The 24,415-nt window shown below is 35.5% G+C and overlaps 1 protein-coding gene across 14 annotated transcripts in view; it reads right to left on the bottom strand.

The window, feature by feature from the left end:
• The window catches only part of DCDC1 (doublecortin domain containing 1), a 471,890-nt gene that overhangs the window by 441,682 nt on the left and 5,793 nt on the right, over positions 1-24,415 (bottom strand). For 13 of the 14 annotated variants that reach the window (XR_014231897.1, XR_014231898.1, XM_082343680.1 and 10 more), the window contains exon 2: positions 1,729-1,886. Coding sequence is in view for 12 of the 14 variants with exons in the window: in XM_082343680.1 (XP_082199806.1) it covers positions 1,729-1,886 (158 nt within the window). In the remaining 2 variants the exon portion in view is untranslated. Of the gene's footprint in view, positions 1-1,728; positions 2,046-24,415 lie in introns of all 14 variants that reach the window. The other variant, XM_082343681.1, reaches the window with a different exon arrangement.

Genomic DNA, 24,415 nt, shown 5'->3' with positions numbered 1-24,415 from the left:
AGTGACAGAAAAGAAGTTAGGATCCAGACAAAGAAATAGAAGAAGTACATTTAAACGAACTATAAAAACCAGGTGGTAGGAAAAGTGTCACATGAAAATAAAAGACTGACGTGTTAAAAAAAGCGCAAATAAAACCAGAGTTAGAGACTCAGAATCTAAGAAGGAATATGAGAAAAAAGCAGAAAGGAACTGAATAAATAAAATTACAGTTTCACAAAAGATATCACAAAAGATAGAATAAAAAGTGAATGTAGTACTATTTTGAAAAGTTAAAAATAAATTCTAAAAGCAATAAAAAATGTGCAAATACACATTATATTAGCATTGGCATTTGTATAAAGGACTACTTAAAAATTCTATTTAGGTCTTCCCTGGTGGCGCAGTGGTTGGGAGTCCGCCTGCCAATGCAGGGGACACGAATTCGAGCCCTGGTCTGGGAAGATCCCACATGCCGCGGAACGGCTAGGCCCGTGAGTCACAACTACTGAGCCTGCGCGTCTGGAGCCTGTGCTCCGCAACGGGAGAGGCCGCGACAGTGAGAGGCCCGCGCACCGCGATGAAGAGTGGCCCCCGTTCACCGCAACTGGAGAAAGCCCTCGCACAGAAACGAAGACCCAACACAGCCAAAAAATAAATAAATAAATAAATAAATAAATAAATAAATTTATTAAAAAAAAAAATTCTATTTAGAAATTTTTTTCCATTGTCTTATTGGGAGGAACCAATGTTTTTTCCACTGTCAATTGGGAGGAACTATCATGATAAAACTATGTCTCTACAATATAACCATTGGGTAATGATTTTCTAAAAATTATCTAGCCATATAGCTAGCACACTGTGTCAATGATCTCATATGTTGCTAATCTGCACTCATAGCTCAGAGGAATAAGGCAAAACAAAGGTTAGCTGAAAGTCTAGATTTCACTTTCACCTAAAACTTAGTGACATATAAAAAAAACAATCAATCTGTTCTAAGACATAAATATGACCTAGCATTTCTATAAGGAGATTAACACAATCCCTAATTTAAGAATAGTTTCTTCAATGCTTTTATAGTCCACATTTTCTTTTTAACGTAAAAACCATGGCATCACGTTTAGCCAGCCAATAGTCAATACCTGACAGACACTTTTTTGCTCTTTCACTTTCTAATAGAGAAAAAACACAGGAAAAATACTTCTTGTCTCCTCTGCTTTATATTTCTGAGAAGTGCAGTAGAGTATAATAGTTGAGTTTTGGCTGTGGAGTTAGGTACATTCGGGTTCAAACTGTACCTTCTCTACCTAGCAGCTGTGTGATCTTAATGAACCTCTCGAGGTCTTTGTTTCCTCATATATAAAAGGGAGGTGTCTAAAATACTGTCTGCCTTGCATTCCTCCCAGAGTTGTTTTGAGAACTAAATAAATATAATGCAGGTTAAGCACTTAGCATGGTGAGTGGTATATAGCAAATAGCATCTGCCTTGCCATTCCTGTTATTATCACTATCCTACCTGTCCGCAAGTCAGACTCTAGGAATAATTTATGTTTATTGCATCGTCTATCTTTTTTCTTCCCATAAAATAGAAAAAAAAAATGGAAGGGCTGTAACCCAGGCAACAACCATCACATCTCCAAGTTATGTTTGACATAATCTCTACTAAATATTGAGCATTTACATAGACAACCTTCTTTAAGCACTTTTATCCCCTTCAGAATTCAGTTTAAGCTGCTGAAATAATAGTCTTACCTTGGTAAATCATTCGAGATATATTTGTAAATTCGGTGAACGGTATCCCCATTGAAGGTGTCTTCAGGGTTGCTTCGCTGTGAAACCTCCGTGGCTTTAGTCAAGGGTGACAAAGGAGACCGAGAAAGCGCTGCTCTGTGATCTTCTGTCATTGTCAGCTCAAAATGAGGAAGAATGTTACTTAATTTAAAATGTAAAATCCTCCTGGGTTATTAACTGAGGCTGGGTATTAATCACAATTTACTTCTCATCATATTCTAGAGCATGTAGCCACTGCTAAATGTGAAATCTCATTAGAAATGAACAGAGATGAGAGCCTAAAGGAAGACAAAAATATGAATCTAAGTCTTTGATAAGTATAATCCTATTTCAGAAAAAAATGATAATTTGTTGCAAAGTATTTTAATTTTTGCTATTTGCTAAAACATCGCTAATTATACAAACTTAACATGAGGAATAAGTTATTGAAAGGTGCAGCACAATGCTTTTTTTTGTTTTTTGTCCTTTCTCCTTCCTTTTTTGGAAGCTACCTTCCCCTTGATTCTGTTGGGAATTATGTGGCCATGCTTTCCTGGAAGTGAATGTATCCAAGGCTAGACAATCAAAGTACCTTCCCCAGACACAGGGATTGCTAAATCAGAGTTTAGATGGAGAAGACAAAGGAGTGCTCTGTTCTTTAGAATTGCTAGCTTTAAGAACAATGTAAACTTCTACCATTGAGAATGAAGCAAAAACAGGTGAAAGAAAAAGTGAGAGATGGAGAGAGATTAAAAAGTGAGAGATTCCTGGGGCTTCCCTGGTGGCTCAGTGGTTGAGAGTCTGCCTGCCGGTGCAGGCGACACGGGTTCGAGCCCTGGTCTGGGAGGATCCCACATGCCGCGGAGCAACTGAGCCCATGAGCCACAACTACTGAGCCTGCGCGTCTGGAGCCTGTGCTCCGCAACAGGAGAGGCCGCGACAGTGAGAGGCCCGCGCACCGCGATGAAGAGTGGCCCCCGGTCGCCACAACTGGAGAAAGCCCTCGCACAGATACGAAGACCCAACACAGCCAAAACTAACTAAATAAATAAATTAAAAAAAAAAAAAAAGTGAGAGATTCCTGATGACAACATTTGAATCCCTGAACCTCGCTATTAAAAACAACCACATCTCTTTTTGAGTTTCCTGGGTATGTGAGTCAGCAGATTCCTTTTTGTTTGTTTAAGCAAGTTTGAGTTGGGATTCTATTTGTAACCTAGAAATCTTGAATAATGCACACAAACAACCTAAAATTTCTTAAGACCAAAACAATATGTTCATAAGAAATGATATCAATGAACGTCATAGGGTCCTTTCCAGGGTGTAATCACCCCATTCACATGCTGATACAAATAGCTGCAAAGTCTCAGGTCTGAGTATCCCACTAAGGTAAGGAGGAGTCCCAAGGTAACATGACGTATCACAACTAAGGGAAGGATATTACTTGTAAGGTAATAAAAAATGCTACTTCACCTTTTTTCTGATATTCTGAAATAAACGCATTCATTCATCCACAGGTTATTTCTTGAGCACCTACAATGTACTTGGCATTGTTCTAGGCACTCAGAATTTTTTTAGTTAGCAAAGCAGAAAATATCGTGCCCTTGTGGAGCTTATGTTCTAGTGGAGGCAGATGATAAATAATAAACATAAGATATCAGTACATCGTAAGAGGTTAAATGATAAATGCTATGGAAAAAGACTGATTAGGAAGTATAGTTTGGGAATATGAAGGTGGAGGGAATTGCAATTTTAAATAGGTTGGTCAGCATAGGCTTCACTGAGGTGGTAATATCTGGGCAAAGACTTGAAAGGGTCAAGGAAATTAGCCATCCAATACCCAGGAAAGAGTAAGAAGGCCGTAAGGTGGGGTATACCTGGCAGATGTGAGGAACAGCACAAGCAGATGAATAGCTGAAAAAGAAGAAATGTAGTTGTGATGAGGTTAGAAAGACAATGGGGGTGAGGGGGTAGAGATAACAGAGGGCCTTTAGGACACTGTCAGCACTTTAACCGAATTAGAGAGTCCATGGAGTGTTCAGAAAGGGGAGTTATATGACTTTTAAAAAAAGATAATTTTGGCTTCTTTGTTAAGAATGTATCAAATGCAACAAAATTTCAATGTCCTAATTTGTCCATATATTAATATCTTCTAATACTTGTATAAATTCTCTGTGGTAGAGACAGCTGTCTGCCAACATCCAGTCTATCCATTCCTTCCTTCTTCTATGATACTAGAATCCCTGATTTTTAACTGAGGCATATGGCTGCCCAAAATAAAGACTATTTTCTAGTCTTCCTTACAACTTGGTAAAGCCATATAAAACAAGCCTGGCCAATCAAATATTAGTGGAAACAATCTATGCAAGATTTCTTTTCTCTCCTTTCTTTTCTCTCGTCTTTCTTTTCTCTCCTTTCTGCTACCTAGAATGAAAACATGAAGGCTGGCACTAGACAGGTCATCTTTATCTTTGATATGATGCTAGGAATGAAAACCATGCCCCAGGGAAGATAGAAGCAGTTTGAATCTCTGACAACGTGGAGTACCATACCAACTCTAGACTACCTACCTCCAGACTTTTACATTAGAAATAAATTTCTAGCTTGTGCAAAACAATGTTAATTTGGGTCTTCGTTGTTTGCAGTTAAACCTAATCCTGAAACTCCTGATATTCCTTGAACTAAGTTGCTTTCAAAAACCTAAAATAGGGGCTTCCCTGGTGGCGCAGTGGTTGAGGGTCTGCCTGCCAATGCAGGCGACACGGGTTCGAGCCCTGGTCTGGGAGGATCCCACATGCCGCGGAGCAACTAGGCCCGTGAGCCACAACTACTGAGCCTGCGCATCTGGAGCCTGTGCTCCGCAACGAGAGAGACCACGATAGTGAGAGGCCCGTGCACCGCAATGAAGAGTGGCCCCCACTTGCCGCAACTAGAGAAAGCCCTAGCACAGAAACGAAGACCCAACATAGCAATCAATCACTCAATCAATAAATAAATCTTTAAAAAAAAAAACAAAACAAAATCCTAAAATATATGACATTGGCTTAGACTTAAGAAATGGAAAGAACACTAGGATGGCTTGGAATCTAAATTTAATTGAGAGTCCAGTAATTTGGGTCTTTGGGTCCTTTTAGGCTCACCAAGCCTCCTCAATAGCATAAGACAATTCCTTAAGGTAAATCAATCAATCAATCTCTCTCTCTCTCTCCATATATATATATATATATATATATATATATATATATATATACACATACATATATACATGTACATATGTATATATGTATATATATAATGTATTATATTAATATATTATTAACATATGTGTAATTATATATTAATTAATGTGTGTGCATTTATATATACACACACATACATCCTGTTGGTTTTGTTTCTATGGAGAACCCTGATACCCCTCTTTCAAAGACCAGGTCAGCCTGCAGGCTGAGCTAGAACTAGAGCCAGAAAGACCTTCCTGAAGCACAGACCAGTAGAGCCAGTCAGATGATGGAAGGCAATGGGATCAGTAGTGTTGATGTGGGTCAGTAAGGAGCTATGGCAACCACAGTAACACCAAAAGCACCAGCAGCACAAAGAGACAAACTGGCCAACAGTCTCCTCATTCGGGAGAGGGCACCTGAAGGACTACCTTCTTGAACTATGATTAACTCCTTAGATAATCTACAACACAGGAAGCTCAAAGAGTCTGATGCTAGACTTGCTGCTAGTTAAGCTTGTGGAAGAATAAAAGAGCTATAACTTATACTCACAAGTATTACAGAGGAATACATATCAATAGCACATAAGATCATGTCTTTCTCTGCCACTTTCTAGCTATGTGACCTTGAGTCTTATAACCTTTCTGAGCGTCAGTCCTCTCATTTGCAAAACCAGTTGTCCGCATGGTTATGAGGATTAAATAAACAAAACTGTGAATGTGAAAGCGTTTAGCATAGTGCTTGCCACATGGTAGACATCCATTAAATGTTAGGTGAATCTGAATCACTATCAAAGTAAGAAAAGGTATCTCTTTCTACATAGTTTAATAAGAGAAGGTACTTTTCTCTGCCCAGCACTCCTCTGGTCTTCCAACTGGAGACTAAAGGGCTGTTGCCCTTCACAGTCTCCCTCCCCCTTTAAGTCTCACAATAGGAGGGCTGAGGCTTCCACAACAACCATTGCCTGCTCAGTTCTCATAGATCAGGTTCTTCTTAATTGGGGAAGGCTTATAAGTGAAAAAATCCAACTGTGCATAGCAAGGAAGATCATATGATTAGAGAGTAAATCACCTTGCAGAACGAAATCCCTTGAGTATCCTGGTGTGTTTATTATATAATCCAATTATTAAAAAATAAAAAAATTTGCACTGAACTACTCAAAAATATCTCTTGAAATATAGTAATAGCTTTACTTTTTACTTAATGAATGATTACAATCCCAATCTTCACCAAAAGAGGTAATCATTTTACTGATGGTTATAGTTTTTTTTTTCACGTAAAACACCTTCTGGATGCTTTTAGGTGGAATGAATTATGTAAGTGTGAAATCATTACCATTATTAAGTGCAATATTTCTTCTGTAATGTTACTTTAAAAACAGTGTCATCCTCACTAAAAGTAGAATGTATTAACAGGTTAAGTAGAATATGCAGACTACAATAGGTTTTTGGATAACATTGTGGCACATTACTAATTAAATGAGAACTAATTGTTAATTAGAAATTAAAGAAATAAAAATGTGTTAATTTTAGTTTGACTAACATTAAATACTACAGTATTTTAGTAGAGTACAGAAAAAGCCACTGCCTTATGTTTCGTTAACACATATAGAGTTTATTCACTGACACACTGAAAAACCACTATTTTTCTTTGCTTCCCATCCGTTAACAATTTGACATGAATACGAGTTCTCCTCTAATACTCCTAGATCTGCTCTTCCCCTGGTTTTTTAAAAAAGCATTCAAGTTCACAGTGGTTATGAGCCTGGACACTAGAGCCAGAGTGTCTGGGTTTAAAACCCTGCTGCCCATTCACTGGCTGTGACACTTTGGACAAGTCACGTAACCTCTTTGTGCATCAGGTTCCATCATCTGTGAAATGGGGTTAAGAATGGTAGCCACTTCAGATAGTAAAAGCAAATTGTGGGAGACATTTATTTGCATATTTAAAGAATTATGCTGTCAGGAGTTTCAATATTCCTTACTGCCTGTTTCTTTTGCAGTACAAATTTTCGAAGAAGAATATTGAATACTTTAATTCACTAGTACCTTGGTGCAAATGATTTTTATCAGTTCTATTTCTTTCTTCAACTGGAAAGGATTGCATGAAACCACTTGGGGAAAGAATGAATAAATAGAGGCATGTAGAAAGTGGGAAAAGAAGGTAGAAAGGAGAGAAGCAAGATCTGTCACGCAAGTTTCCTAGTTCATAATTTTACTGTTAACCATGTACAGAAAAATATTTTGTACAGAAAAAATATTTTGCTTGATTTTTCTATTATTTCTTTGAAAATTCTCAAGAAAAATGTCAAATAAATTGCTTGGGAAAACTTAAAAAGAAAAAAAAAAAAAGAATGGTAGCCACTTCATAAAGTTGATGTACTTGGAACACAGTAGATACCAAGTGTCAGCTGTTAAAGAGGAGAGGCTTGATGGTCTTCAAGTCAGGGCACTGAGTACCAATAACCAACAGTACATGCAGACTTTCCAAGGGGCATGCAAGTGTGGACAGTTTTAAGTAAATCAATATCCAGATCCTTGGCTTCCATATATATGCTTTCCTAAAAGGCATCTGCCCAAGAAGCTGCCTGTCCCAACTATAATTTGTCCTTGGAAAGTCTCCATTCTGTCATTTTACAAAAGAAAGGCATTCCTTTTATGCCCATTCCAGGGCCTCAAACCAAGAGACAACTCCACTATTCCTTTAATAAAGAAATTATAAGTGCTCCCCACTAACCTATATCATTAATATATATATTTCCAATAATTTTTACTTTTTGTATTTAAAGAATATCAAAAATGGCACTATATCCAAGCTGCTTTGAATAAATGTATACTAAAAATAATTATAATAAAAATTAAATCCTAGGGAAATTTTCCAATACTTACAACCTTATGGTCATAGGACATTTAAAAAATTTGTTGTTATTGTATCTTAGACTAGCCAATTAAAGACTTTCAAGCATAAAAGATAAGAAATGGAGTAGATAGATAAACAGCAAGGATTTACTGTATAGCACAGGGAACTATATTCAATACCTTGTAATAAACTATAATGGAAAATAATTTTAAAAAGAATATAGACATATACATATATATGTATAGCCAAAACACTTTGCTGTACACCTGAAATTAACACAAAATTGTAAATCACCTATACTTCAATTAAAAAAAAAAAAAAAGAAATGGAGTGGAAATAAGTTTAAGGAGAAAAAAGGATGTAAAAATTTCAACTGTTGAAGAAGAGCTTGTTAATATTTTTAATGTTTTAAAATCTCTATAGCATTCAGGCCTCAGGCCAAAATATTCCATGAACATGTGACATCTTGTCATGCCTGAAAACAGGAAGTTATCAAAGACAAGTGGGGCATGTCAAAAGGACATAGGAACCAACTTGAAGGGGATTCCAGTGGCCAAAGATGGGGCACTCTGAACATAAAAAAAGTAAAGGATTGAAACATTAAACATATAAAAATCCATGAGTACCTAATACTAAAATAAAATTTTATAACTTCATTATTTCATAATTCACCTTTGTTACTTGCTAGGGCACCAACTTAACTGTTCTGAAAAATAATAAATGTACTTTTCCTGCTTTCCTAAATGGGCTATAATTCAGGATAATGAAATAAATGATGAGAGAAAATTCTTCTTCATAGAAGAATCATAGCTAATACATGTAGATGGAATAAAAGAATTAGCAAATCACCATAGGGCAAACCATACTGAAATAATGGATCCAGATAATGTTTGTCCAGGTAATGTTTGTCATTATTAGATGAAAGAGTGATGGGAAACTTATAACAGATGAATCTGACTGATATCACCTATACCACTGATATATATTAATATGTCACTAAAATAAGACAACCAGAAATTGTTTCTCCTTATATGACTCTACAGGAATTATAAACATAGGACCATCTATAAAGCATTCTCGCCACAAACACTGAATGTAATCAAATCTTTAGATCTAATTTCTAGTTTGTGAGAAATGCGGGAAAGGAGAGAAACATGTTACATGTTAAATGACATGGCACAAAATAAAGAGGAGGGAGAAATGTCACAAATGAAAAGAGACTGAAGAATCATATCAACCAGATGCAATGCATAAACCTTGTTTAGACCCTGATTTGAACAAACCAACTTTAATAAGACATACATTTTTGAGGCAACTGGTGATATTTGAACACAAATTGGGTATTATTGGTATCAAGGAAATTATTTTATTGGGTATGGATAAAAGGTATTGTTATGATAAATATTATCTGTTAGAGATACAAACCAAACTATTTTTAAATAAAATATTATTTGGATTTGCTTTAAAATACTCCAAGAAGAAAAGTGAAAGAGAATATAAATAAGAAAGGCAGAAGTTGACGGTTGTCTGTATTGGGTAAAAAGTATGTGGGAGTTTATTTTATTATTTTTCCTTTCGTGTTTGAAAATGTTCATAAGAAAATGTTTCTTAAAAATCATATGGAATTTACATTTTATTAGATATGTTTAAAAGACTGATGTAACGGTTTTATTTTAAAATGTCAGCATTCATAATATACCAGAAATTACATCTTTTCCAACTATTTAAGCTTATAATGAGAAATTTTAAATGTCAACTTAAAATTGTGCATGGGAATATATAAGCAAAACTATTTGAAGGTAACTATTCTAGCCAATAAGTACCTCCAACCTCAGCTTTGAAAAGGAGAGAATTTAAGTAGGACAGAGCTGACACACACACCCTCCTACTCTTCTTTCCAGATAAACTGGGATTTGCTCAGTTTTCCTGGGTTTACTTAGGAAGGGCCCATTCTAGAGGTGAGAGACAGGTTCTCATAATTCCTTCATTGTGGACAAGGTCTTTAAGATTATCATAGAATCACCATAATTTAACACTCCTTTCACAGTTTGTCATCAGTCCCTCAACCAGATAGGGATTTTAAGTATTCGCTTAAAATCTCAGACTGTGAGGGAGGATTACTGAAGTTCAAAGTGAAGAGTACTGCCAAGTGGAAAATTACCTTGAACACATTACCAAGCAAGCTAACCCAGAGGGCTCACAGACCAAATTAAAATGCTCCATTCACACAATTTACTAAAAAAATTAAAAACACACAGTGATAAGCAAGGGGAAAGAAAGCAATAAACTAAGTCAACATACTTAAGATAGGGGGAGAGTGGCAGGATCATGCTATCCAAATCCTGTTCTTTCTGCCCATATCAGCCTTCCCCATGATGGTGTGCTATAAGAACCAGAGTTGAGATGTAAGCCAGTGGCCCAGACAGAAGGTACCAGGGATTAATGGGAGAGACACAGAGGCAGTTGTGCCTGGCCAAAGCTGTAGCTTGCCAATTAACTTGGTGAAGAGCTACAGGTTTTAATTTGCATTTCTCGGGCACAGTTCTTTGGGCCAAAACGGGACCATACTGGATGCTATTAGTAGGTGGTCAGTTTAGGGACAACACAGCGATCAGCCCTGAAGTGGCAAGATTATGACTTGGTCTACCTTTCTACTGAATAAATAAAACTTGTCTATTCTATCATATATGCCATTTAGTCGCTTTATCTTGGTACGTTTTATAGGTTACTAACTTGCTTATTATGTATATTTAACACATCTTCTGAATTCTGCCTTTGTTTCTCAAACTACTTACGCATATCTTTTTTTTTTGGCTGCACAGCATGCAGGATCTTAGTTCCCAACCAGGGATCGAAACCTGTGCCCCCTGCAGTGGAAGCGCGGAATCTTAACCACAGGACCACCAGGGAGGGAAGTCCCGCATATCTATACTTAACACAGCCTATGAATTACACCTATACCTCATAAGCTATTAGCTTACTTACTACCTATGCTCAACATTTCTTATGTTTCATCATCCCATTTTTTTTTTTAATCTTGTACAGCTGAATTGAATATTCAAATCACATTATATTGTGCCTTCTAGTAGGCTAGAGATACAAAGAGCAGTGGAAGAAAGCCACAAGAAGACAAGAAAAGACAAGAAATGTGGGACTGCCATCATCTTAAAAGCCTTTAGGTGCGATTAGAGCAAGGTTGCAGGATACAAGGTTAATATACAAAAGTTCATTGCAAACAAGTAGAATTTGAAATTAGAAACATTTGCACAGAGCTCAAAAAAATGAAATACTGAGACATAAATCTAACAAAATACGTACAAGATCTATATGAGAAAAACTACAAAAGCCCAGAAATAGACCCACATAAATATAGTCAACTGAACTTTGACAGAGGAGGACAATGGCAGAAAGACAGTCTTTTCAACTAATGGTACTGGAACAACTGCACATACACATGCAAAAAAAAAAAAAAAAAATGAATCTAGACACAGACCTCATACCCTTCACACAAACTAGCTCAAAATGGATCACAAAACTAAATGTAAAACACAGAACTATAAAACTCTTAGAAGATAACATAGGAGAAAACCTAGATGACCTTGAGTATGGCAATAACTTTTTAGATGCAACACCAAAGGCATGATCCATGAAAGAAATGACCAAAAGGCCAGATTTCATTCAAATTAAAAACTTCTGCTCTGTGAAAGACAAAAGAGAATGATAAGACAAGCCACAGACTAGGAGAAAAGATTTGCAAAAGACATATCTGATAAAGGACTATTATCCAAAATTTATGAAGAACTCTTAAAACTCAACAATAAGAAAACAAACAACCTGATTTTAAAATGGGCCAAAGACTTTAACAGACACCTGACCAAAGAAGACATACAGATGGCAAATAAGCATGTGAAAAGATGCTCCACATCATATTTCAGCAGGCAAATGCAAATTAAAATGACATTGAGATACCACTACATACCTATTAGAATGGCCAAAATCCAGAACACTAACACCACCAAATGCTGGTGAGGATGTGGAGCAACAGGAGCGCTCATTCACAGGCACAGCCACACTGGAAGAGTGTTTTGTGGTTTCTTACAAAAGTAAACACACTCTTACCGTATGACTCAGAAATCGTGTTCCTTGATATTTATCTAAATAATCTGAAACCTTATGTCCAGACTAAAACTGGCACACAGATGTTTATAGCAGCTTTATTCATAACTGCCAAAAGTTGGAAGCAACCAAGATGTCCTTCAGTAGGTGAACAGGTAAACAAAGTATGGTCTAGACAGATAATGAAATATTATTCAACACTACAAAAATAAAATGAGCTATGATGCCATGAAAAGATATGGAGGGACCTTAAATGCTTATTACTAAGTGAAAGAAGCCAATCTGAAAAGTCTGTGTACTGTATGACTCCAACTATTGACATTCTGGAAAAGGCAAAACTGTGGAGAACTTAAAAAGATCAGTAATTGCCAGAGGTTGGGGGTGGAGCGGTAGAAATGAATACATGGAACATAATATTTCTATGGAAAATACTCTGTATAATACCATAATTAATGGATACATGTCATTATACGTTTGTCCAAAACATAGAATTGAACACCATGAATGAACCCTAACGTAAATTGTGGACTCTTGGTGATTATGATATGTCAATGTAGGTTTATCGATTGTAACAAATGTACCACTCTGCTGGGGGATATTAATAATGGGGGAGGCTATGTATGTGTGGGAGCAGGGCTTATATGGGAAATCTCTGTACCTTCCCCTCCATTTTGCTGTAATCTTAAACTGCTCTAAAAAAATTAAGTTCTAATTTTTAGAAAAGGCTTCAGAAGGTCATTGTTCTGCAGTTCCCAGCACAGAGAGCTAGTCCATATCTGATAGGAGAAGAGTCAGAGGTAACTTCTAAAGACCAGTCCCAAGCAATGCATATTTGGAAATCCTTAGGCAGACTTCTTGGCCATATCCCTCCAAGTCAGAATGTATCTGTCTATTGAGGACTACTGTAGCATTCCAGCAGTGACATATCATGTTTCCTGACATCAGATTTGGCCTCACTGATTTAATTGCCATTAACCTCCCTCCAATGCTGAAACAATGGCTCCACACCACAGGAGAAGCCATTATATCCCCCAGTTGCACCCTCAGGTATATAAGATATTATCAAGGTAGATAATGACCTTGGCTCAGGAGGTCATGTAAGTTGCTGCTACACTCATTATTAGGAGACACCTGGAAGGCTGCCCTTTCAGATATCTCATTTTGTAAAGGCCCATCTCCCAAAAAGCTTGTCTAGAAGGCTGACCCTTCAATTCAATGAAGGAAGACACTTGATTTCTTCCTGAAATCCACCTTTCTGGTGCCCTATAAACATGTAAATTACATATTAATCACTTATATTACTAATTATTATTTTTAAAATTAATTTTGTGACAATAGAAATATAGCTTACTATAGAAGTCTATTCTTTCATAATGTAATAGTTGTATTCCAGTTGTATTTCATAATGCAATAGTTGTTATCAAAACTTGCTTCAGGGCTTCCCTGGTGGCGCAGTGGTTGAGAATCTGCCTGCTAATGCAGGGGACACGGGTTCGAGCCCTGGTCTGGGAAGATCCCACATGCCGCGGAGCAACTAGGCCCGTGAGCCACAACTACTGAGCCTGCGCGTGTGGGGCCTGTGCTCCGCAACAAGAGAGGCCACGATAGTGAGAGGCCCGCGCACCGCGATGAAGATTGGCTCCTGCTCACCGCAACTAGAGAAAGCCCTAGCACAGAAACGAAGACCCAACATAGCAATCAATCAATCAATAAATCTTTAAAATAAAAACAACAACAACAACCACAACAACAAAACTTGCTTCATAAAAATAATAGTTCAGTTGAAAAAAGGTAGTGAGGTTAAGGACTGGAGTTCGAAACTCTCAAATAGGTTTTTTTTTTCCCTGTTGGAATCTCAATGATAAATGTTTTTGCTTGTTTGTTTTGTTCTAATAGCTGTAATTGTACAACTCTATAAACTAAATATACTAAGATAAACCCAGCCATCTAGCTTTGCTTTCTTCTATGCTACCAGAACTATGGTTAGCCGAGCAGTTTTTGTATATTCTTATCATATTATTATCACCCATTGTTATGATAAATAAAACATAAAGAAGGCATCTTTGTGGCCCTCCAAATGTTTTTCCTAAAGCCACTTTGCTAATTCCTGATCCCATCATACATCCATTCAATCATCAAATATTTATTAAGCATCAACTATTTTCAGACTTAAAAAAAAGACAATGGATTCAACATTGAACAAGACTATTTATTGTTCCTTCACTAGCTGAATTTTCATTATAATGAATGTGCCCAATTTTAATTAACTTCTCTTAGTAAAAACAATTTGAATGATGGTAACTGCAGTTATTACAGAAATCCCCATATTAAGATTGGAAAGATAAGTATAAAAAATAAAATTTCTTACAATCTCCTACCCTTGGAGTTAGCCACCATTATAATTTTTGAATATTTGTTTTCTGACTTTGGTCAATGAATTTACAGAGATATATAGTCTTTTCTTTAAACAAATGTGTGACCATATTAAAATCCAATTTATATACAGCTGTGTTCACCTAATGAGAATATTCCTATGTTATTAAATATTTGTTGAGAACACGATTTTTAAAAAATATTTATTTATTTATTTTTGGCTGGGTTGGGTCTTCGTTGCTGCACGCGGGCTTCCTCTAGTTGCAATGAGTGGGGGCTACGCTTTGTTGCGGTGTGTGGGCTTCTCATTGCGGTGGCTTCTCTTTTGTGGAGCATGGGCTGTAGGCGAGCAATCTTCAGTAGTTGTGGCACACAGGCTCAGTAGTTGTGGCTCGTGGGCTCTAGTGCACAGGCTCAGTAGTTGTGGCACACGGGCTTAGCTGCAGCATGTGGGATCTTCCCGGACCAGGGCTCAAACCCTTGTCCCCTGCACTGGCAGGTGGATTCTTTTTTTTTTTTTTTTTTTAACATCTTTAATGGAATATAATTGCTTTACACTGTTGTGTTAGTTGCTGCTGTGTAACAAAGTGAATCAGCTATATGTATACATATATCCCCATATCCCCTCCCTCTTGCCTCTCCCTCCCACCCTCCCTAACCCACCCCCCTAGGTGGTCACAAAGCACCGAGCTGATCTCCCTGTGCTATGCGGCTGCTTCCCACTAGCTATCTATTTTATGTTTGGTAGTGTAGATATGTCAATGCCACTCTCTCACTTCATCTCAGCTTACCCTTCCCCTCCCCATGTCCACAAGTCCATTCTCTACACCTGCTTCTTTATTCCTGTCCTGCCCTTAGGTTCTTCAGAACCATTTTTGTTTTTAGATTCCATATATACGTGTTAGCATACAGTATGTGTTTTTCTCTTTCTGACTTACTTCACTCTGTATGACAGACTCTAGGTCCATCCACCTCACTACAAATAACTCAATTTCATTTCTTTTTATGGCTGAGTAATATTCCATTGCATATATGTGCCACATCTTCTTTATCCATCTGTCGATGGACACTTAGGTTGTTTCCATGTCCTGGCTATTGTAAATAGAGCTGCAATGAACATTGTGGTACATGACTCTTTTTGAATTATGGTTTTCTCAGGGTATATGCCCAGTAGTGGGATTGCTGGGTCATATGGTGGTTCTACTTTTAGTTTTTTAAGGAACCTCCATACTATTCTCCATAGTGGCTGTATCAATTTACATTCCCACCAACAGTGCAAGAGGGTTCCCTTTTCTCCACACCCTCTCCAGCATTTGTTGTTTGTAGATTTTTTGATGATGGCCATTCTGACCGGTGTGAAGTGGCACCTCATTGTAGTTTTGATTTGCATTTCTCTAATGATTAGTGATGTTGAGTGTCCTTTCATGTGTTTGATGGCAATCTGTATATCTTCTTTGGAGAAATGTCTATTTAGGTCTTCTGCGCATTTTTGGATTGGGATGTTTGTTTTTTTGATATTGACCTGCTTGTATATTTTGGAGATTAATCCTTTGTCAGTTGCTTCATTTGCAAATATTTTCTCCCATTCTGAGGGTTGTCTTTTCTTCTTATTTATGGTTTCCTTTGTGGCGGGCAGATTCTTAACCACTGCACCACCACGGAAGTCCCAAGAACATGATTTTTTTTTATTACTTGTTTAATAGCCTAGCTGGTTGATCCAAATGCTTCCTATCACAAATAAAGTTGTGGTTATTGTTCACACCTTTGACCGTACCACCGAATACTTGCTAGTGGGAAGCAGCCGCATAGCACAGGGAGATCAGCTCAGTGCTTTGTGACTGCCTAGAGGGGTGGGATAGGGAGGATGGGAGGGAGACACAAGAGGAAGGGGATATGTGGATATACGTATATGTATAGCTGATTCCCTTTGTTATACAGCAGCAACTAACACAACAATGTAAAGCAATTATACTCCAATAAAGATGTTTAAAAAAAAAAAAGTTGTGGAAGTTAAATTCCCAGATTAAAATGTATGAACAATTTTAAACCTGCTGATGTGTATTTCCAAGGTGACTTGCTTTTTAGACATGTACCAATTTCTAAAACTACAGAAATAGTATATGAAAGCCCATCTAACAGCACTCATTACTGGAATAAAATATTATTTCTTAGCCTTACCAATTTAAGAATAATTTTCTAACTGGTAGTGAAAATTTAATTTAAAAATTACCATTATTTAAAGTTTTCATCATATCGATACTCAAGGAGAAATATCAGGGGATAATCAGTAAGATTTTATGGACCTGGAGGGTGTTATGCTTAGTGAAATAAGTCAGACAGAGAAAGACTAATGCTGTATGTTATCATTTATATGTAGAATCTAAAAGACAAAACGAATGAATATAACAAAACAGAAAGAGACTCACAGATATAGGGAACAAACTAGTGGTTACCAATGGGGAGAGGGAAGGGGAATGGGGCAAGATAGGGACAGGGGATAAACTACTATGTATAAAATAAAAAGCTACAAGGGTATATTGTATAGCACAGGGAACATAACCAATATTTTCTAATAACTTTAAATGAAGTATAACCTATAGAAATTTTGAATCACTATGTTGTATACCTGAAACTAATATAATATTGTAAATCACCTATACCTCAAATAAATACATACATACATACATACCATTATTTAAATTTTTCATCATATCAGTACTCAAGGCAGAATATCAAGGGATAATCAGTAAGATTTTATGAACTACAAATTAGTTTAATTCTACTTAGAAAACCATTCAATTAAAAGAAGAAATTCCTGAAATATAGGATATATGTTAAACTTCTAGAGATTTTAAAGATAACTGAGTTCAAAATATCTAATTAGCTCAGTGCCCCCTTTCCCATATACTTATGAGAACATATCCAATTATCTTGAAAAAGGCAATTAAAATTACTATTAATAATCTTAATACTAGGACATGTTATAATTCATTTGATAATTACATTTCCCACAAAGATACTGTCAACATAAACTGTGAAACTGCAGATCCATCCTGTTTACAAGTATCAGAGACAATATGCTCACTATTCTGTTGTACTTAAATGTTGTATTGCAGTTTTTCTTAACAGGTAATATGTGACATGAAACATGTCTCATTTTATGCTTCATAATTTCCATTCTGATGTTTAACACTAAGAAATTATATTTATGTATCACACATGTCAGAAAACAATTTAAATAATTAAAGTAAGAAAAATAATAGCAACCATGCCTTTCATTTCAAATACAAAATATAAATCTTTTATTCATAGATATTAAAGAACCATCTGTGATCAGAAATGCCAACTATTTATATTTTCTGATTTACATAGCTAGCATTAAGCATTTTATCTAAGTGTTCATGTTTTATATTTTCAGAAATTTGTTATGAATCAAAATATTAAGTCATAAAAATAAGAAAAAATCAAGAGACTACCTCTCAAGATTAAGATAAGTTTTGAAAATTCATTATTTATATTCTTTATTCTGATTTCATAACAAGGAAAAGAAAAAATGTAAGTGCTTCGATTTTAAAAACATACTACAGGAAAAGGTACTATTTAAGCTTGGCTTAAGTTTACATTATTTATTGCTATTTTTCTTCAAAAATATGCAGTAGAATAAACATTTTTCTAAACACCACAGTAAACCAATACATGGTTCTGGCATATTTATTTTTTTGAAAAGGTTCTCTGAATCTTAGACAACATAAATACTAGGCAGTGTGGTGGTTGCCATAGTAACAAGTAAATAGGAGCATAAAAATACATGCAATTTTTCAAATGTATACACCTTTTTCATAACTATGCATATTTTATAGGTAAAAAAATTCAACTCTTGCTTTAGCTCCCCATTTAGAGAGCGAAACATCTAATTCTTTAGAAATAAAAGGTTATCACGTAGCAATGGAGCAGGCTCAAAAAAGTTTTTAAAAGCTATATGGGAAATCTTAAGGTTTTTAAATCAGATTTCCAAAATGAAGGCAGGAAAAAAACTCTTTTCCTTCTATATTACTTTAATGGTCAGTTCTTTAGGTAAGGGTAAAATTGCATAAACTTCTTTACCTCCCAAGCATGAAATTCCCTTTTACTTTGCTTAAGTTTATTATTCACATGCATTAAATGGAGCACTTGACCATGGAAAACTGAAAGCCCTGTTGATCACAAAGAAGCCCCCAAAGTTAATGCTAACCCTTGAGCTAACTACTTGAATAAATGATCCAAAAATCTTTGTGCCAGTGTGCTAAATTGGAGTTTAAGGAGTTCTTTTCTTTCTCCTTTCCCTTTATTAAAATACAATCTCTGGTTTACAGGTACCCTAGAAGACACAGAAGCATACTGATACAGTGTTCTGAATTTTATACTTCAAGTTTAAGAGGGATTAGGATACATTTTCTAGAGCGGGGGAGAGAGAAGTGGTTCTATCAGCCATGATGTGAAGTTTGAAATCTACTGAAAGGTATTGTTAAACCAACCAAAACGGGAAAGCTGCTCAACTACGAGTGGGAAACAAATCCTTCAAATCTGATTACGTAAAATTTGTACTTCCAATTTGTTTCAATAACAACTATTATGTACCATTCTCCCGGAGAACTTAAAAATTTTAAAAGATCACCTTCTAGGCAGGGTGTCAAATATGAGGTGATAGTACAGTGTACTCTGGGGCTCACCTTGTGCTAACTCCTTGATAAAGAAACCATACACTATAATGGTTAAGGATTGACTGAACTAGCCTGCAAGAGTAACTTCCTCATCACACATGTGCATGATCCAATTTACTTTTATTAAAGAGAAATCCGTTTGTTTCCTGGGGAGATAGTAAATTTAAACTTTAAGAAGTTCAAAGAATGAATTAAAATATTACTCAAATATTTATGACTATCAGATTAGAATAAGTCACATGGATGATGTGACTACTGCAAAGGGGAGAAAGAATATCATCTTTTTATTCCCCTTCCCTCTCAATACTTTTAACTATTTCCTTTTGCTTTCACCATCTTCAAGGGATGGGAAAATGTCCCTGGAGACTGGAAAAGGGAAATCATACCCATCTTTAAAACAAGGGGAAATGATTTTGGTAATTAGACAGCTTAGTTTAACCTGGAAACATTCAAAACAAATTAAACAATCAATTAGTAACACCTAGAAGGGCATAAAATATTGGAAAACAACCAACACAGTATCTGAAAAGCCAGATATGCCAGATGAACTTAGTATCTTTTTCTGATAGAATGACAGATCATATTATAAAGTAAGAAGCGAACAGTGTAATCTATTTAAGTATTGTAAGCTTTTTTATTCTATTTTCTAATCTAGTGTAGGGGAAAATGGTTTAGGAATAAAATAATTCAAAAACTGTCTTCAACGCTAAGCCAATGGATGTTGACATATCTCCTCTCTCTTGAGGGCCTGTTTCAAAACTGAGTCAATGTCTTTACTAATGACTAGTCAGGAATCTTGGACTCATTTATGTTTTAGCTCTATCATATCAGATCCCTGACATTTCTGAAATTAATAAGAAATTTTTTCCTTAGTTCTCTTTCCAACTTGTTGACCTTTCTTTTCCCTAGGGATCTTAAATGACTTGCTGCTTCAGTTAAGTGGTACTATACTGGTACAAGACATAAACCCATTTTAGGTAGGAATTTTGAGAGGGAAAGAGGGAATTCTTTGTGAATGACTTAAAAGGATCCTCTATGACTAGAGTAAATGATGAGTAACAGAGTGGTGTTTAAATATAAGTAAAAACACTTGAAACTTGAAAAGTGTAAAGAATAGCTGCTGTTTGGTTAGCAAATGGAGACAGTGTAAAGAAGTGTATGGAGTGGAGAAATGAGCCCAGTTTTCAAGGAGAGAGGTCTCTGTGTCATGTGACCAGCTGGCTAAGTACACAGCCGGGTTAGAAGCACAACTATGGAGGAAAGAGGTCCCAGCTGGGAAGGAAGTTAAACGTTTGGTCTGTATTAGACAAGAATCTAATCAGACAAGAGCCAACACTATCTTCAGCTGAGCTGCTTATTGGATGAGGGTAAGTGTTGTTCTCATTATGTAATTAACATCCCTATTTTCCCAACCTCTGTTACTATTTAAATACCTTAGAAAGAAAAAAATTTGGTCACTGAATTGTTTGTTTGATCTTAACTATCTTTCTAAGCCTAAATACTCTGGAAACAATCAATTGGAGACGTTCCCAAGCTTAAGAGGACATTACTTGTACTGGGGAACCCAGAAGGAAATGAGGGCAAGTAACCAGCTATTTACAGTTTACAATTTAGGAGTGTTTGTTTCCTCAGCTGTTGATTTGCTAACAATACCATGGTTTGACAGCCCAGTTTACTATAAACTCAGGTATGGGTAGCTATTCTCTGTCACAGCAAAAATATGTAAAATATGTAAAATTTCTAAACCAATTCCTCTAAAGGAAGAAGTGAGGACTTTAGCCAAAAGTCAAGTAATTATGTTGGTTGGTGGTATGTTAGAAGTGGAAAAGGAGAATTGGGCTGTACAAAGGATCAACTTAAAGTCTGGACTAAGAGAAGATAAAGAATATCAGCAGAAAGGAGTTGAGGGCAATAGGAATTACCATTCTGATTCTGTAAAATGTGCTAGTTGGACCTGCTCTGTGGATGAAGGAGGTCCTTGTGGAACAAAATCTTGGGAGGGCATAAGACACAAAGAATAATATAACTGAAAAACCTAGCCAGTAAAAATATTATTAAATTGGGCTACCAAACACTAGGATCTCAAGTTTTTACTGATAATTTGCTTTTATCATTATGATATCTGACTTTTCCCTGAGTAAACATGTAATGAATTTCACATGGCTCTCCTCAACTTTCCAGAACAGAAAAAGTTCATTCATGAAGGCCTGGTAGTTTCACTTTTAATATATATAAAATGGGGATATATAAAATTGAATATAAAGTAAGGAGAATGATTTCTAAGAAGCATGCAAAAAGTCCATTTTTATTGATTTATAATCATATTATCATATGGACTATGACCTTCATAAATAAAGATGGATCCAGGATGGCATGGCTCTCTGAGGGATGGTATGCCACAGAGCAAACCGCAGCAAAAAGGTCCAAAAGACAAGACTGAAGCAAGACATGGCCTCATTACTCCAATGAAATTCATCTCAATTCAGTAAGTATTTACTGATTATCAACTAATACCTATAATCAGAGAGATATCAAAATATAAATTAATTTACTTTGGTAAAATTGATCCAAATACATTTCTAATCATCTCAAATGCTTTAAGCTTGCCAATTTTTCCTGTACCAAAGACTATTATCTAGTTTCTGGACCAACCTTTGATACTTTTTCAAGGCTGAGAACCATGTAACAACAGCACTTGAGTCCTAGTGACAGGCTTAGGCTCATCTACCTGAAGCAAGAAACTGGGGAAACAGGATATACAGTAGACTAAGACTAAAAGAACTGTTACAGAGAACCCAGAAAAATCTTTTACATCTGGTTACACTTTCTTATCTTACTTCCTCTTTTGCAGGATTACCTGACTTTAACCTAAGACTAACATAAGATCTATTTCTAAGTATATCTTTCTCCTCTGTAATGATACGTCTGAATATTGTACATATGTATATCAACAAAATTCACTATCTCATTTTCTAAATTAGATTCTTAAAATTCTGAACTTAAATACATGTACGTACATTGTACTATGAAATAATTTTTCCTTTTCTTGCACTGAAATAAGAAAAGTTAAGTTACCCCAAATATAGCTAGAAGTTAAAAAGAATTAATTTCATATTCATAGAGACTAACACTGCAGATCAGAATTTACACTACAAAGATTTTAAAAAGTCATATAGTCTTTCAAATTAATGTATCTGACTGTCTTTCTCTTATGCTCCCACTTCACCTGCAGCACATCAGACAAGGTAATAATTTATGATAATCATATGAAAATATACAATTAATATTCATCACCTCTCATTCCTCATCACTTTAGATGATCAGTAATGCAGAGTGAAAATGCTGTCAGATTTCTAATTGCTTTGTAATGGGCTTGAAACAGGGAAATCATTAAAGGCAAACAATCTGTCATTCGTCTGTTACTTTAACTATCACGCAAAAAAACTCATTAAAGAAATAGCTAATGAGCTACAAAAGACTATACTCATAGTGCTTCTACAGTAGATTAAAAAGTAATATTATGAGTTGCTTAAAATATTTTTAAAATATGATATTTTTGTGGAAATTCATCAGAAAACATCTATTCTTCAGTATATTTTTTAAGTCGTGTAGTTTCATTATTTTGGCATCTAATCCGTCATTGCAGAAATCCCTTTAGCATGTAAGAGTTGTTTTTCTTCACTCTCTAAATAATTAAACTGAATGGTTGCAAGAAGAAGCTGAAATGCTGAATATGTTTATTACTAGTAAACTGACACAAGTAATAAAAAATACTACCATAGTAACCCTGATGCTAAGGGAAGAATGTGTTCTAAAATTTGATTTCTACCCTCATATCTCTGTGGATCTGAACTGTTGAAGTTGCAATGCTTCACTCATCTTAAATATACCTATCATTACCCAAAAATTATATTCGACTATTGAAATTGAGCATAATAACATTAAACTCTGCATAATAACATTAACTATTTTGAAAGTTTTAAAGATATTACCAACACTAAAATGTCTCATAATATTATTTCAAATAATTTTGGAGGGGAAAACAAATCATTTCTTTAAATGAGTATACCAAATTTTACATGTCTTTTTATGGTCCCTTTCTATATGAGGTACTTAGTATTAAAAAAAATTCAATGATAATGACACTAATCTAGTTTTAAAAACGAACAAAAAACGCAGAAATGTTTTGTTGGTTAAAGAGTTCAGTTGCACTTTATTTTAGAAAAAAATACGAGAGTAACAAAGATAACAGTGTTACTAATTATGTTTTTCACTTTGCTAATGAATTAAATCATGAATTTATTTCCTATAGCAAAACGTAAGAATCTTAACAAAGTCAAACTTTTTCTAAGTATGTAAACCTATTTGTATCTATTGGAATATAAACAAATTTAAAAACCTAAGTGCAATGGTATGTTTAGCCAGGTGCCTTGGTTGATACACAGGAGTGAATTCCAAGTTGACTTCAAAAGGTTCCTTAACACTCTAGAAACAGCTTCATTATACTCTTTAATTGACTTAAACAGGCTTCATATCAACTGTTTAACACATTTTAACCCACAAATTAACACCCCTTGATCATTCAAATTAACCTTTCTTCTGTGAGTCAATTACAGACAAAAATAAACTTAAAAAAGTTCAGGTTTAAAAAACTAAAATGTAGAAGAGGGGATGCTTTAAAAAATAGAGCATATAAATGCATATCACTGCATGGTTTGAAGAGATCATTACAAGGTTTCAGAGTGGTCATCAGACAATGAGAAAGGGGTAAAGAAGTGAATGGGGAAATAATAAGTTGGTATTTATTATGATTACTAAAGAGAAACAGAAGATGGATTATATTCAGTGTCTTTAAAGGTTCATGGAACGATTAAAACATCAGATGTGAAGAAGCTAGGAAGACAGACACAAAAAATTCAGATAAGATAAAGACTTTTAAGAAGTCCAAAACCAGCTTGAAAGAACACTGACACAAGTGAAGTTAAGCACACAAGAAAAACACAGCAACAGGTGTGGCGACAGGGAAAAGGATTTACCTCTTTGTCTCCCCTGCTTAGTGCACTGCCTTGCTTAAACTCAATGAATGTTCACTGATGATTACTGCTCAAAGACAAGAGAGAGAATAGATGAAGTGAAGACAATCAGAGAAAGGAAAAAATGCAAAAATGAAAAACCACTTCCGAAAGATGAGATAGGATTGTTCATTAGAGCTGATTCTCAATACTGTCTAAACCTTTATGGTAATTGGCCAAAAAAAAAAGAAAAAAGAAAAAAAAGGAAATTTCTCTAATTCTAGTCATTCATCTCTCCTCTCTGTCACAGCATTATTTAAAATTTAGCACTTCCATGTATCTTCCTGGATTAGCCTCATTTTGATACAAGGATTTCAATCATTCAAGTAAT

Source organism: Balaenoptera borealis (assembly GCF_965194805.1).
Source record: "Balaenoptera borealis genome assembly, chromosome: 11".
Lineage (NCBI taxonomy): Eukaryota > Metazoa > Chordata > Mammalia > Artiodactyla > Balaenopteridae > Balaenoptera > Balaenoptera borealis.
The sequence above is the reverse complement of the archived record's forward strand: the minus strand, read 5'-3'. Positions and strand labels throughout refer to the sequence as shown.